Source organism: Propithecus coquereli, unplaced genomic scaffold (genome assembly GCF_000956105.1).
Source record: "Propithecus coquereli isolate 6110/MARCELLA unplaced genomic scaffold, Pcoq_1.0 Scaffold11, whole genome shotgun sequence".
Classification (NCBI taxonomy): Eukaryota; Metazoa; Chordata; class Mammalia; order Primates; family Indriidae; genus Propithecus; species Propithecus coquereli.
The window spans coordinates 4,723,968-4,740,307 of NW_012134969.1; the positions used below are offsets into that span (position 1 = coordinate 4,723,968).

The window sequence follows — 16,340 nt, forward strand, 5'->3', positions numbered from 1 at the left end:
TCAGGTTAGGACACCTTTACTGAGTGCTTACTAAGTGCTAGGTATTGTACTAAGGTCCTACCAGTCCCATTATTATATTATTATTATACCCATTTTACAAATAAGGAAAGTGAAACACAGAAGACAGCCTCCACTCTTAGCACCACATCTGCATTTCAGAGATATCAACATTCCAACATTATGGGACTGATTAGTGAAATCCTATTGCATTTCAACAACCAAAGGCTTAAGGCCCCCACCATTCATCCACAAAGAAATGCATGATATAGGAACCACGTTTCTTGGAAACTCTGCTGTCCCTTGAAAGTTTTCAGAAATTGAAATGTTTCCCAGTTTATACAAACAATATTGAAGTAATTTCCTCAATGTTGAGTTTTATCCCTAAAGTTATTTTTAAACCATTAGCCCTTGCTACTACTTGCTTCCTAGAAATAAGAAAGCAATAAAGTGTGATTCCTTAAGCATATGTATACATACAAATCCTGCAATATGCATAACTTATTTTCTACTGGTTAGTTCCTATTTCACATTATAGCATTAAAACTAATGACACTTCTCAATGTCTGCATAAAATACTGTGACTTCCAGTGCTCCAAATGACTTTGGCAACCATAGTTTAGTGGAAAAAGCAAAAAAAGGTGTTGGATGCCACTCAGATCTCTAGCTGGTTTCCTTCATTCTCTGAGGTTATGATACCCCAAGAGGTTGGGAGAATTAAATGGAAGTATTTGGGAATTATATAGCGCTGTATAATGTTACTTCAAACATATGTAGATCAAAGGCAGAATAAAATGAATCCAGGAGGTAGGGAGGGTCTTTAACAAAAAGAAGATTTTCATTTTTTAGCCCATTTTGTGGGCATTATGAAAAGTCTAGAAAAGTCAAATTATGACTTAGTTCATCAATGTGATTATGAGGGAAAAGTGTGGTGGAGGTTTACTCCCACAGCACTAAATTTAAACAAAAGGCTTTCTCTGAGGTGTTAGGAAAACCTGTCTCCTCATGCTTCACGAACCAGTGACAAAGAAAGCACTTGCCTCTAAAACACTGCCTTTTTTTTAAAGACTTTCTTTTATTCTAATGCTCTAATATCTTAGAGATATTATCTGTGCTTTACAGATTTCTAGGAAGAGAAATTAATACGTTGTTATAAAACCATGAGTAGTATTAGTTTCTTATAGCTGCTGTAACAAATTACCACAAACTCAGCATCTTAAAACACAAATTCATTCTCTTACAGCCCTGGAGGTCAGAAGTCCAGGATGGGTCTCACTGGACCCACTTGCAAGGTGTCAGCAGGGCTGCATTCCCTGCGGAGTCTCCAGGGGAAAATCCACTTCCTTGCCTTTTCCAGCTTCCAGAGGCCTCCCACATTTCTTGGCTAATAGACCCTTTCTCCATCTTCAAAGCCAGCCCAGTACGCTGAATATTTCTCCTGCTGTCATCTCTTCTTTCTCTCTCTTTTGCCTCCCTCTTCCAATTTTAAAGACCTGTGTGCTTATATTGGGCCCGCCTGGACATTGCAGTTTACTCTCCCTATTTTCAGGTCAGCTGATTAGCAACCTTAATTCCATCTGTAAACTTAATCCCCCTTAATCTCCTTTTCCATGTAAAATAACATAATCCTAGGGATTAGAATGTGGACATCTTGGGGGAGTTGGGTAGGGAGAGGCATTATTCTGTCTACCACATGCATTATAATCTATTTTTAAATCAATACATATCAAACATACAATATATCAGATATTTCCCAAAATCTTTGCTCTCCTTAGCCTTCTGAGGCTTGGCTTTGGAATGTAGGTGGTAGGGGCGGGTAAGAGAACAATTTTTTCATTTAGTGCTAAGCAGTGCTGTGCTGGTAAACCTTTAACAGCCAACTCTGGCAGGGAGGAGGAGGGAAGGTTGATTTCTACATTTACCAATCTCCGTGGTGTAAATATTTCCACCACAGTCGGTTTCAAGCTGCCAACATGAAGTCAAATAGCTCAAAAAATCCTGAAAATTTAACAATCCCTTATCACGAGCCAGTACAAAGGAGGAGTATACCACTGGAAGCATATATACCCCATCAACATACTCTAGTCTAGGGGATGCAAGTTTGACTAAAGCATCCCAGTGCCCTCTCCAAATTTCCTGCTTCACTCATAGGAAAAATTCTTTCTGGACCCAACTGACATGCTAAAGAGCTGACTGACTCTCACACCTTCTTGTTTATTAAGGATCAAAGAACACACAAAAATGCTGGTGAGGAATCCAGTCTACTCAGCCTTCACTAAATGTTACACACACAGATGATGACCAATCACAAAGAGACTCAGTGTCCCCTGGTGACTTCTTCTGGGAGAGGAAAAATGGAAGTGCAGTGGGGAAGGGGGCTGGATCAAGACCAGAGATAAAGCTAGAGGCTCTTGGGTGGCAACAGGCTGCTGGATTCTACGTGGCTCAGTGTTTCTGGGAAGCAGCAATTTGCCTGGGGAGAAGGGCCATGTTTTGCAGGCTGATGTCTGTGTGTGTGTTTGCCGTGCACTTTAAAAAATAAGTGCTCCATAAGCACAGTCATTATCATTTCCCTTCGCCATGTTCACACTGGCAATGTGAAATATGTCACTTCTAGACGGCTAATGTCCATTTTTTCTTTCATCTGACATAAGCTACTAAATAGGCTCACATTTAATATGAACGGCCACAGAATTATATACAACAGGAAGGGCTAGGGTCATGGTGCCAGCGCAGGCCAATCAGCCAGAGAAATCAAGTCTGTGGAAGGACCAGGATGGGTCCTGCTTCTTTTGTAAGGTCATTTAAATTAATGCTCCTTAAATTTTATGTGTACAGCAATCACCTGGGGAGCTTGTTAAAATGCAGATTGTGATTCGGTGGGTCTGAGGTGGGGCTCAAGATTCTGCACGTCTAACAAACTCCCAGATGAGGCCAATGCTGCTTGTTCAAGGGCCACATTTTCAATGGGAAGGGGCTACAGATCAACTCACTCTCCCCACCTCTCACTTTCCAGCAAATTTATGCCAGTAAGTGCTACAGTTATCATGCTAGGAAAGGGGAAAATACTGCTTTTATTCAATGTTAAAGAAAACAGTTCTAGCCATTAACGTTTATGAATAGTATACATTATTGACCCACGAAGAAATAAGCTAACAATGACCCACAAGCCAGCCAATTATAGGTATTAAATGACAACTAATAAATGAGTTTAGGATAAGAGATTGTAACACAATAATTCTTCAAGGTCTGCAAGCCTCTTAATTCAGTTCCTGGTGATGACTTGATGGTGTTCTTTGTTCTGCCTGAAATGCAGACAGACTGTGTTCGTAAGGGAGCACCTCCGCGGCTATCACAAGACCTAAGTGTGAACCTTCCTTTGAAGAAGAAAATGGGAGAGGAGAAAAAGAGATGAAGAAAAGGGTGGGGAATAGAGAAGTGCAAAGAGAAAGACAGGTAAATTTTATTATAATAAAAATCTTCTCAATGAAGGTGTAATCACTGATCACTTAGAAATGGACTGCCGAATCAAATTTTGTAAACAAAGTTCCTATACTCATTTTTTAATACCTCCAGCATTCTATTACAGTTCCTCATTTGCAAGTCCAGTCTTATCTCCACCCCCAGAGCCTGTATCTCTACAGCAACAGGATGCTCTTGAACTTGGGACAAGAGGTGGTGCTTACAGACTCATTTTACAGAAATAGTTCAGAGAAGGTTGGAGGGCTACCCAAGGTCACACAGCACAACAGACATTTTCCAAGAAAGACTAGTTTGCTTCCAGCCAGGAAAAGATCTCCTCCTCATGGGAGGGAAAGACTAATTCTCTCACGTGCTCCATAAGCCATCAGATTTTGGCTTCATTAACTCGAACTGATTAAAACATTGATTGTTTGGGAAAAGGCTCAAATTTTTGACCAACACTTAATCTTTAAAATAAAAAGGAAAGGAAGGGAAGGAGGAAGGGAAAGAAAGAAAAGCAAACAGTAGGGAAAGGAAGTGTGTTTCCTTGACTTATACCTGCAGCAGGTATCAAACATGGGGGTTTCACAAGTCAACCCCTGGCCCCTAAACCTCCAACACTTAAAATCTATTATAGCTTAGGAGTTTGCGGAGATTAGGAGTAGAAGGAAGGGGGTAGGAATGGAACAATACTACATTCTTTCTTCTCCTCTAGCAGATGAGCATTTTTAAGAGATTTTTCCCCCCAAGCCCCAGAAAGAGTGTCAAGACTGAACATCACTCTGAGGTTTAGAATAGGCCATATCATACCACGTAAGAGAGGCATGTTTACCTACATCACACTCAATCTGGAAAATTCAGTGTCTGGATATAAGTATGGCAGTATACCACTGATGGCTGTCGTTCCTAGTTGCTTTGCCTCCTGGACTGAAAATTCACCACTTTGATCGCTTGCCTGAGAGGTGAGGCAGCGTTATGAATAAGAAGCATAGCTCTGGGGCTAGTCTGTCTGGACGTGAATCTTAGTTCTTCTACTTACTGATCATGGGCCCTTGGGCAAGTTATCGGCCCTCCTTTGCAAAACTGGGTAATAAGGATAATACATACTGCATAGGGTCACTGTGAGGATCAAATGAGTTGGTGTGTGATCAGTGTCTAGAAGAAAACCCGGCACAGAGCCACCTGCTCACCTTCTCTCTCTGAATTGCCTTCATTTTTTGGAGTTTGGCTTCTTCAGCTTCCTTCTTGATTCTTATAGATTCTTCTCTTTTTATCTAAATTGTATTGAGATTACAGAGGACAAAAAAACAGTTACCATTTTTCAGCCTGAACCTCTAGAACACAAAATTATGATGAAAGGCAAATTACAGTATTGTCTGTGCTATACCTCACCATGATTATAGGTTGTTACTTCAAGCTACTTAGATCACAGAGAATGGACAGACAACGCCTCCTGCCCGTGAAATTTCTCTTTGTGTTTCTTACTTGGTCTGTCTCTTTCTCAACTACTGTGTATCTATCTCTCTGCCCCCTTCTTTCTCTCTCTCTCTCTCTCTCTCTCTCTCTCTCTCTGTCTCTCTCTCTCTCTCTGTGTGTTAGGGAAGGAAAGGGGAAGATAATTTTCCTGATTATAAAACTCATAGTGTTCATTGTAAAAAATCATTGGGTATCTTCAACCTTTTTTGTACTACTTCCACAACTGGCCTGGGGAAAACAAATCCACTTCTTGGAACCACAACATTCCAAACATAGTAGATTTAAACTACAGTTAAAACACAATTAACTTAAACTAGAAAAAAAAAAATTCCCTTAGTTGAGGACCATGCTGACTGATAGATGACTTGAATAAGAAGTCTAGGTTTTTATCTCTAAACATCTCGCTTTCCAATATCTTTGATTTTGAGAGGTGCTTTCTGCAATTGGTTTCAACGTTTTATGCTTTTAGTAAAGTTACTGTGTTATTTCATGGTTACCTGAAAGAGCCGGTACTCAAATTCCTTGCCAAAATTAAACTAACGGAGATGGATTCTGACCTTTTGCTGGTATTTAGATTGCATCAGTTGGAGTTGTTGTTTCTGCCTGACTTCAGCCTCTGATTGGCTTCCACCTAAGGAAAAAAAAGCCACGAAGGTGAAACACGAATACTAAGCTGAAATGTCAGCTATCGAGGACTAATTAATACATGATAAGTCTACAACGTGAGTTTCTTTAACATTTTAATACCCCTGGAAATAAGAACATAAGCAGTTTTTTAATAAGACCTTAACAAATGGGACTCACTTAAAAGAAAAACGGCTGGACAGAAAGATGAGGCTGTGTTCCTAAAAGGACAAGTCTCCTAAGCTTTTTCAACCACGTAGGTATTAAAGTTTTCACTTAGATTGAAATCATACCTGAAGGGCCATGCAAAGCAGTACGAAATAGTGCCTGTCTTGGAAATTCTAGAACATTCTTCCAGCTTGAGTATGACCATGCCTTACCCTAATAAGGATGATGACCAGTGATGCTTCAGTTGGTTTTCTTCTAACTCTATTGCCCTATGTTCAAGCAGCAACATAGGGGTCTTGCCACTAGACAAGTATGTAGTCTTTATAACCCAGTTTCTAAAAATACAATGAGAATATTCTAGTTAGTAACTGATTATCAATCCAAACTATTTTTCTGAAGGTATTCAAGAGAAACTATGAATGTCAGATTATTTGCCTGTTATCTCTCAAACCTAAAATAATTTGGGGCCAGAAATCCCTGCAGCCTGACAGTCATCTAAGAATTGCCGTTTAGGGATTGCTCAGTGTTTATGCAAGCTTGGTGTGTGCATTATAAAGGGTCCTCTGAAATAATTCTCTGGCGCTTTGGTCACTAAAAGTGTCAGTTCTCTGAAAGATTCACTCTCACAGAAGATGCATTAAAACAATTTGTGTTCACTGTAGTTTTTATAATTGAACTGAGAAAGACACCAAAGGGACTTCTCTTCTGAGCTCCTAAAGGTATAAAAGGTTTCGTTTTGGTTCTTTAGTTGCTATTGTGGGGGATGGGGGAGTGTTTCTTTTGAAACACTTAGGAATACTTAAGCTTTTATCTAATGTTACAGCCACTTTTAGAATCTTTTACAATCATTCCAATATTTTAAGGGGTAGAAAAATAGGAGTTAAGAATTAGAAGAAATAGAGACAGCCAGATGTCTAAGCATTTGCAGGTTTTGCTCAAAACTCATCTCAAAGTTTAACACATTCTAGAATTTTCTTTTCTACCCCCCAGTCCTCCCACACACACATACTTGACCATTCCTAGATACTTCATGTAACAGAAAGTTGAAATGAGAATCCTGCTCATTTTTTGCTAAGGCCCAAGACGGTAGAAACCAACTGCTCTGAATTCCAATGGGAGGTGTCTGCAGCTCCCAAAGCAGGAGCTGCAAGAAGTTACTGAAAACTAGTTTGGGGAACCTTAAATAGCAACTACTTTCAGCCTATAAAAGACATTGGATAGGTCAAAGGAAGGCAGAAATCTGAGGAAGGATGTCTCTTTGAATTCCATCTCCTCTGTTTTTGTGATTGAAGAAGATGGAATCTTCAAGATGTTCAAGAAAGGTTTAATGAAAATTGCTTGAAGACTTCAACCTGCATCCCTAAGAGAATGAGGGTCCTAGTGGAACCCCGACTAGAAAAGTTAAAGCCTAAAGGCACAAGGCTATTATCAGCTGACTACTCAAATGAGTCCTCAAGAAGAGGGAGCTGCATTGCAAACGGCCTGTATTCACAGAGTTTGTGAGAAGAAATGATGCACAAGTATTTCCTGTACTTCCAATGTGGATCTCATGAAAAAGAATGCCAATCTAAAGCCATCTTGAAGGGACTCACCCATGAGGGCCACCTTGAGAACAGTGGAGCCCTACAAAGAGTTGACCAAGAGCCAACAGTGAAGGCAAGCACTGCCAGCTGGAAAGGATATTATCTCCATCAGGGAAATCCAGGTGAGAGATGGGTGACAGGAAGGGAGGGCCGCAGAAGAACTCAAAGAACCCCGGGAGGGAGAATGAGCAGTCAGCATACACCTAGGCTCAAAGAAACCAGGATCATTGCTCCATAGACCCCTGACCTCTCATCTGCTCTTCCACCTTTGACCCTGCAAGGGGCAGAATCTGGGAACAGAGGGATCAACAGAGAAAAATCCAGCCATGCCCTGTATCACTTGTTAGCTTCCTACATGAAACAGGCCTGGGCTGGGGTAGGGGAGAAGCTTTAATCTCCATTAGTAATAGTATTGACCTGTACCTAGGACTGAATACTAATTACTGAAACAAGACTGTTTTAGGCCTAGAATTAGCTGGGTAACTCTATTGTTTGAGAAAGACCAAAAAGATTTAATTTCTCTCTTCACCCAAACAGCACAGGAAAGACTAGACCCACACAGCTGGTTTGAGAGGCCAGTTAGGAAGGACTAAGGCTGTTTTCTGACTTTGCCTCTCAAGTCTGGCTTATTCAGCATAAAGGTGACACGAGATTAACCCTTTTCAGGGAATACAGTGGGATGATGGTGATAATACTACTACTTCCCCTCATGAAATCATTTCCGAAGTAGCTTATTTTTACCTATATCCTGGGGGGTGGGGGAATACTTCTCTAAAACTATCGCAACAATAAGTGGCCCCTGACTCTAGACATGTTTGTATTAACCAAATCTGTGGAAACTCATATGTGGTTAATACAAACTGTGTCCAGCCCTTTAAGTTCTCAGCTGCTGCTGGAAGAGAAAAGAGAAGAAAAGATGTGAATGATTCCCATTAGGTGGCATCCCCCTCTGAATGGTTCAAACACCGGCAAAGGCGGCCCAGATAATTCATCACACTGGCAGCACCCGCTCCCGAGGCCCAGAGGTCTCTATCTGCAAAATGAAAACACAGGTGACATTTCTCTTTATAACCACCACTGGGTCCCCAACTCACTCTTGTCTTGCTTTTGGAATTGACTTTCCATTCCTTTTGTTCGCATTAACATTTAACTGCCCTGATTAATATGCTTGTGCTAAGCTTTCGCTCCCATTCTGACTAGCACTGTGGCCGGGCATGTGTAAAGCACCCCAGGCAAGCTCTCTTCAGAGTTGATCATCTAAGAGGCTCTACGTTATCTGGCAATTAAACCATCACTTTATTTCCACATAACCATGGCATCATTTGTTTGCTGCTTGCAGGAAATCAGAAAAAAACAATATACCTGCATTAAATGCATTTCATCCCAAGCAACTCAACAACCAAACAACCTATAATGTACATTCAAAGACAGACATGCACAAAGGGCTAGCAGGCAAGCGGTGTGCTTGCTTACCTAGCCGCCTGGGCACCAGGTACACTGGTTTAGCTCTGTGCTGTTCCTTCAACTTCTCCAGGTTAGCCAGCTCCTGCGCAGCAACTAAGCCAGGTGAGAAATATCAAGTCATCAGTTATTAGCATTCGAAAAGGTAACTGGTCCCTGCAAAGCATAACAACCATCAGAAGGCATTTAAATTCCTGTGAGCATAAGCAAACAAGATGTCCAGGAATGGAAGACACTATCCAAGCCCTGACCCCTCAGGGTCATCCCGGGTCCATCCCTGTAGCACTCTCTCTCCAAGAGTCAGCACAGAGGGTTCAAATTTTAAAACAACCTGAACTTGCATTAAAACAAAGACGTGTAGTTTTTCCTCCCATTCTAGCATTCTTAAAACCCTATACCGCGTTAATTTTAAAGGCTTCCTGTAGAAAATTTGTGCAAAACTAGAATATTCATATATCAATAAGAATTATCCACAGTCAGGTAAAAATATATCCCCAGAGAATTCTGATGCCTATATTCACGTTATTTTATTTAATTCATTTTTTTAAATTGCTGTTTATTTTGAGCATCTGGGTACGGATGGGTGGAGGCTGAAAAAGGCATCCACCTATTCATTCACGTTTTTTTAAATGTTCCCCAAGCTTACTGTAATGTGGAGAGTGAGGGCTCTGTGCCACCCGTAGGCACGCTTGCCCTGGTTCCTGGCCATCGGTAGCCTGCTTCCAGGGGAGCAGGGCTCATTCCCCAAAAGTTCACACTGCATGACAGCAGGGGGCGCCAGAGAGATACTAGTCTGTTCCTTCAGCTTTTGCCCTCATAGTCTCATTAGACCTGATTGTTCCAAATGTCCACTGATGACATATTTTTGTTATTAGGAAGAAAAGAAAAATTCTGAAACATCTCAAAAACCCAGAGCACACTGAGATATTTAATGCAAGTTCCTGTTAGGTATTTAAATGAAAAACCTATAAAGATACCAGAACTGCTGGCAGTTGTGACTGTCGTATTCTGTACTGACCCATGGTACCACCTCGGGGCTATCTGTTTGGCTGGAACTCTTTAGAGAGCTGCTTTTCTGCTGCACCCTGATGCCTGTCGTTAATAAAGAAATCAGATTTCCTACTAGTCATCTAACAAAGGAGAGCATAGATGATCCCACAGCTTGACTTGAACAAGCCTCACAACCTCTTTGTGGACGAAATGAACTTTAGTTTTTCCTCCCAATTCTAAAGGATAATGCTGTAATTTTACATGGCAGCATTTATATTTACTGTACTTCAAGTAAACGTGGTATACACGCACTAAGTACAAGAAGCACAAAAATGAGGAAGATGTGATCCCTGACCTCAAGGAGGTTATAATCTATTTTTATTTGCGTACTATAGAACTAAAAATAGCTGAGTATAGACTCTGATAGTTACAGAATTAGAGTGCAGAGGCTAAAGAAAAATTGCACTGAGGAGGGATGGGGCAAATCAAGAAAGGTACCAATTATTTCATGATCTATTTGGTATATGACTTGTCTGTATTTCAGAAGTATTCATAGTGCCATAAAAACGTCACCAGTCAGCCCAACTTCACAGGGATGAGACCAGTCTATTGGCAATAAGTGTAATGCCGGTTAAGCACAACAGAGGTCCAGGACTTACTATCATTCCGTGAGTTCTGTTACCAACACAGAGAAAAAAACTTAGAAGTGTTAACAATAGAATTTTTTTTTTCTTGTACTATACACTGTAGGAGTTCAACAATATTTTTAAAGGTATAGTGAAAACTGAAGTTTAAAAAGAAAAATACTTGATGAGATTTGGTGAGTCTATATAAATCAAAAAATAAAACTACTCCATACCAAAACATACCAATTGGAAAGAAAATGAGAAACATTCTGAAATAAATATACATACTGCTTTGCATCTGATTTCTCCGGTTTTCAGGTGGTGCTATCACAGTATATGCGCCTCTGCTAGAATGAAAAGGGGAAAACACTGCATATTATTACGAGAAACTAATGCATAGAAGCCAGCAGACATTCTTTCTTCTAAAATACTGTATTTATGATCATCACCATCAAATAGGGACTGTGTACGATGATCTTAAGACCCAGGTTTGTTCTCTACGACCTCACAATCTGTTGTCAAAGTAAAACAAATGGACATGGCCGAATATGGAAATACAAAGCAGTTTATGAAGGCACAAGTGACTGCGTGGTAGACCATCCTGGTAGGGCTCCACTGTTCCTCTAGGAGGCGCTCGTGAGTAAATCCCTTTAAGATTGCTTTAAGATTGGCATTCTCTCTTCCCTGTGACCTACACTTGGGAGTAGAGGAAACGGTGGTGCATTCTTCGTTCCCACAGAGTACAGGCCATCTGCAATGCCGCTACCTCCCCATGGTGACCCATCTGAGTAGCCAACGGGCCACAGTCTCGTGCTTTTAGGCTTTGACTTTTCTAGGCCTGGGTCCACTGGGTTTCTTATTCTCCTAGGGACACAGGTTGAGTTTAATCAACTCAGAGAAGCAAGGAATCAACTTCAAACAGGGGGATCAGGAAAGATTTAAAGCAAAAATATTCAACACTGAGATACCAGAACTTAAAATATTTTGAGGGCAGAAACTGTGCTTAAATGATGTGTATTCCAAGTCCCTGGCACAAAGTAGCTGCTTGATAAATGTGGGCTGAATTGAAACAAAATGATGCCATAGTTTGTGACCGAGTTTGTGAGTTTGAAATGATGCATGTGGTCCCACAGAACATGAATACTTCCAAAAGCGAAAATAAAGCATGGTAACAGACTGCAGCACGCATGTGGATAGTTTCAGGGGAAACACCACGGATAAACACAACCTGCTTATAACTGTAGGGTTTGTTGTTTTTTTAAAAAAATAAAATAAAAACCCAGATACTCTTAGAAGTCTCTCTCTTCTACCTGGAATGTACAATTTCAAAGGACAAATTAGCAAAGACTGAACAGTAGAGGCCAAAAGCACTGATTAACAGAAGCCTTTCTTCCTTATCTCATTATTTTCCTAGCGGCAAGCCTTCAGCAGGCTTCAAACTGGGCTTTAATTTTAGACTTGTAAATGTGAGGTGTGCAACAACCTTTGCATGCAAATGGGCCTGCTGGATGCCCAATTACCTACTGTATATCAGCAGACTTGCATGCGTAGCCTAGCATACATACAACGCTATGAATACAGAATTAGGAGGCTGCCGCTGGAAATTAATCCCTTGTCCACTGCATATGCTTCGTTCACCCTAAGAAAAATTTTTCACTCCTCAAGTGCCAGTATTTTATAGGAGCTTGGGAGCTGCAAATCTGTGGGTAGTCCCTGGAAACTTCACTGTGATGCAATGGCAAACCATTCTATAGGGCCTCAAAGCTGAAACATGAGATACTAGATTTGACTGCCGATTATGAAATTGTTGCACAATCTTCGATGTCTGCTAACATTGTGCTATAGAGCTTCCGACTATACCAGAGATTTGACTACACTGGAGATCAGTAGTTCTCCAACTTCATTGTGCATCCAAATCTCCTGGAGGGCTTGTAGCCAAGCTTGTTAGGGTCCAATAACTTCCATTTTTTAACGAGTCCCCAGGTAATGCTGATGTTCTTGATCTAAGTACCACACTGGGAAAACCACTGCTGTAGGTCAATCAAGCTATCTTAGAACATCTGGGCTAAAAGCAAACTTAGGATTAATAAATCATTGTTAAAGACACAGAGGTGAAGTCCTGTGCCAAAGATCACTAGCTTAATTAAGCAACAGTGCCGAGACTCAAATCCAGTTTTGACTTAGACTAGTTAATTGCCTGCAACTAACTTTTCAACTCAATGTAGAAAGCATAAAATATGACTCTCCTTCAACTTCACCCCCTTGATAGACTTCCAAACAATGCAACCTACTTAACCGAACACCTATTATGGACTTATTATGTTAGAGGCTTGTGGAGAGTGAGGGCAGATACCAAAACAGATATCAACCGCTTTAACAGAACTTATACTTTAGTTAGGAACAAGTCCAGGAACCACCAGAGCATAGCCCAAGAGTATCCAAACAAGTGTTACAGTGGAATGATGTAAGTAGTCAGAGATCCAAGGCAGAGGAGATTCACAGAGACTGCAGGAGTAGAAACCTGAATAGCAAGAAATAAGAACAGCACATTGAGTCTTAAAGGATAGGATCCGAAATGGCAAAAGATTTTCTTTGCCAGGACTTTGCTAGGAGCAGCTTCATAAAGAATTTTCCATGTCCATGGGACTCTCATATGGAAACTTTGGAAAAGGTTTGGAAAGAAAAATGAATTGGTTTGTAAAAGACTGTATTCTACAATATCTAATCTGAGTAAGTTTTTAAGTCTGACAATGACGTTATTAGAATGTTCAGTCTTAGGAATAGGACTACAGTCAATTTATGGCCAATGTGTGTAGCCTACAGGTACCCAGTACAGGAACATGAAACCAGGGGGAAAATCTGCTGTGAAATTAGAGGTTTTTAACTGAAAGCATCTTAGCTTAAACCTCGGCAGTGTCCCCAGCTTTATGTGAGAGAATTCTTTGGCAACCTTCTTAGTAATATTTTGTTGGCTGAAAATGCCAGATCTAAAACATTTGGTGATATTCACAAGAAAGCATTTCCAAGTAATTCAGCTTCTATTTCTCTTACTTGCTATAGGAAGAAGAGCTTAAATCTAAGGATATGCTTTTTATTTTTAATATCATGTGGCAGAGTGTAAAGCCTCAGTAGAGACAAATATTCGTCCCTTCTCTCTTAGCTTTCTCTTGACATGAGTAGCAAGGATAATTTATTAATGTTTTCAGCCAATTAGTTTCTACCCACAGCAAAAGCCTTTGCTGTTTTAACCTGAGTGCCTCCCCTTTCAACAGTCTGACTCTTAAAGCTGCCGATCTAGACAAGCCCAACCAACCAATATTTAGTATTCTGGTCATTTCTTGATTAAGCAACATTCAAGCTTGTGAAATAAATACATATTTTTGAAAACGAGTCTCCTTAATTACTTCATTGAAATTTAATGAAATGTCTCAATTTGTAAAACTGTTTTCACTTTCTAACAGCACGCATCAGTAAGATATACTAAGGGAGAATACATGAAAGAATAGCACAAGACAAAGAGAAAAATTTTTTCTGCACCATAAAAAATATATAAAATATATTCAAGAAATGTTTTCCTTGTGAGGTCTCTCCTGAGTTACACAACTGCATCTTGTGTGTGCATTCTTGCACAATTTTTATAATGTTTCATCAATGAGCACTATGAAAAAATGATATGTTGAAGTTATGAAAAATGTCTTGGCTGGTGAAAAGTATCACATAAATATATCCCCTGGTGTGTACAAACTGCACCAGATGTAATTTAAATTTCTAATTGGGAACAACACTGGTTTGACTGTAAAGGAAATGTAGTCAGGAGCAAAAACTCAGAAAGCGATAGAAGTTACAAACAGATAATTCCGAACAGAATAGTAGACATGTAAAGTCTACAGTCCTACAAAAAAAATTGGTTTGATGTTTTCACAGCTCTAGAAAATGCCATCCTTAGACATGTATAAATTGAGAAAAAGGAGGATTCTTGGGTAACCAAAGACATTGGATATTTATTTTTCTAGATATGGCATTCCATATTGGTTTTCGTTACATGGGCTTCAATGTAGGAATCTGAAACTTATCATTTTTAGTCAACATAAGGCAAAATTTTTGAGGCATTTAGGTCTCCAAAAGTTCTTTTGTAAACAGATCAAATTACCAAGAAAAACAAAAAATGACAAGATGAAGCTGAATAAATCACCCTTGACCCTTAAGCCTATTATGCCACTCCTGATCAAGCACCTCACACCTTGGGTATGGAGGGGCTTATCAATTCTCTTTGGTCTCAGAACCTGCAGAGCCTAAGACATTGTCTGCAAACCCAAGAAGCAGATGTGAAGTTGGTTAGTTCCTTCATCAATATAATTCACAGCTTCTGTTAATGGGCTGAACAGACACCCAGGGGATAAAGATAAACAAACAAGCAAGAAATCATCAGGGCCTTTGTTTATAGGATGGCTTTATGAAAATTAGAAGAGGTACACATGCCTACACTCACTCACACACATTCCAGGATCCCCACGGCTTAGTGAGACACGCAAATTCATGCAAATTAGAAAAAGTGCCCCCTTTTTTCAGGAGGCGGTAACCCCACACTAGGGCGCATGGTTTGGTATGTATCTCAGCCCCGAAACACACCTTAGCTGGGCACGTGTGTGCAGTTACCAACCTACACAACCATACAGAGTGGACCTGAGATGTATTTTTTCCAGTTAAAAACACACACATAAATAATAAAAGTTACAAAATAAAGTTAGCAAGAAGCATTCACACTAAAGATAAAAAGAATGTATATGAAGTATTACACAACACTGTAGAGACTCACCATCTTTAAGAGGCCAAAAACCAACGGTGGGAATAGAAATGGGGACCAATTGATAGGCATGCTTGTAAAAATGTCTAAAACTGCTTCCTCAGTAAAAAATAAATACAAGGAACTCATATTTTCAGATCACAGAGACGTGAGTTCTAGGATTTGATTTGACTGTAATTACAAGCTAATGAGGTAACCTGATACTGTTTCATGGACTCTGGCAGAAGACATGAGACTCCGGGATCGGAGACAAAGGACTTTATTACTCATGGCACAGCATGCAGCATGAGCATCAATTTATTCACATCTATCTGGCCCCAGATCTTATAGGGGCAACACGATGGAAGCTGCATACACGGTGTGTTTGCACTGCAAATGAGAAAACTCAGCTTGGGGAATCCACCATTTTTATGGCAGGTGGTAAGCAAGCCCGGTCTTTTGTCCTGGGGAGAGTGTACCTCCTCCCTCAAGGTTCCCAGCTCGATAAACAATCCTGAGAAATATCCTAGGTTAAAGAGCATCAGTCTTGACACATCCAACGCAACACATGAGTACAAGAGGCCTTTTCGAACAAGAGAATATTTAGGATTAATTTTTTTTAAAGAATGACTTAATGATAAAGAAATTGATATTTGCATAAAAACCACTTAATTAAATGGGCTATATATTTTCTTTTATTTTTAATAGACTTAGAGATGATTATGTCCACATGTCTTAAGTATTACTTCTCAAGGTTATCTATAACTTAAAGGAGAAAACCAGAAATGCAAGACAGAGTGATGTATATCTAAATCTGTGCATAGAACATGAAAAAATGAAATTCAGCCAGTGCAGTGGCTCACACTTGTAATCCCAGAACTTTGGCAGACTGAGGTGGGAGGATCACTTGAGGCCAGGAGTTCAAGACCAGCCTGAGCAACATAGCAAGACTTTGTCTCTATAAAAAAAATAAAATAAAGTAAAGTAAAAGTAAAAAAAGAAAAAGTTAGCTGGACATGGTGGCACACACCTCTAGTCTCAGCTACTTGGGAGGCTGAGGCAGGAGGATCTTTTGAGCCCAGGAGTTTGAGGTTGCAGTGAGCTATGATCAATCACACCATGGCACTCCAGCTTGGGCAACGAAGCAAAACCTTGTCTCAAAAATTAAAA

The 16,340-nt window shown here is 40.1% G+C and overlaps 1 protein-coding gene across 3 annotated transcripts in view; it reads right to left on the reverse strand.

The window, feature by feature from the left end:
* The window catches only part of EPSTI1 (epithelial stromal interaction 1 (breast)), a 123,676-nt gene that overhangs the window by 93,858 nt on the left and 13,478 nt on the right, over positions 1-16,340 (reverse strand). For all 3 annotated transcript variants that reach the window (XM_012648812.1, XM_012648804.1, XM_012648819.1), the window contains exons 2-5: positions 10,676-10,734; positions 8,784-8,867; positions 5,493-5,566; positions 4,650-4,733 (exon numbers count right to left, since the gene is read on the reverse strand). In XM_012648812.1, the coding sequence (XP_012504266.1) occupies positions 4,650-4,733; positions 5,493-5,566; positions 8,784-8,867; positions 10,676-10,734 (301 nt within the window). The remainder of the gene's footprint in view (positions 1-4,649; positions 4,734-5,492; positions 5,567-8,783; positions 8,868-10,675; positions 10,735-16,340) is intronic.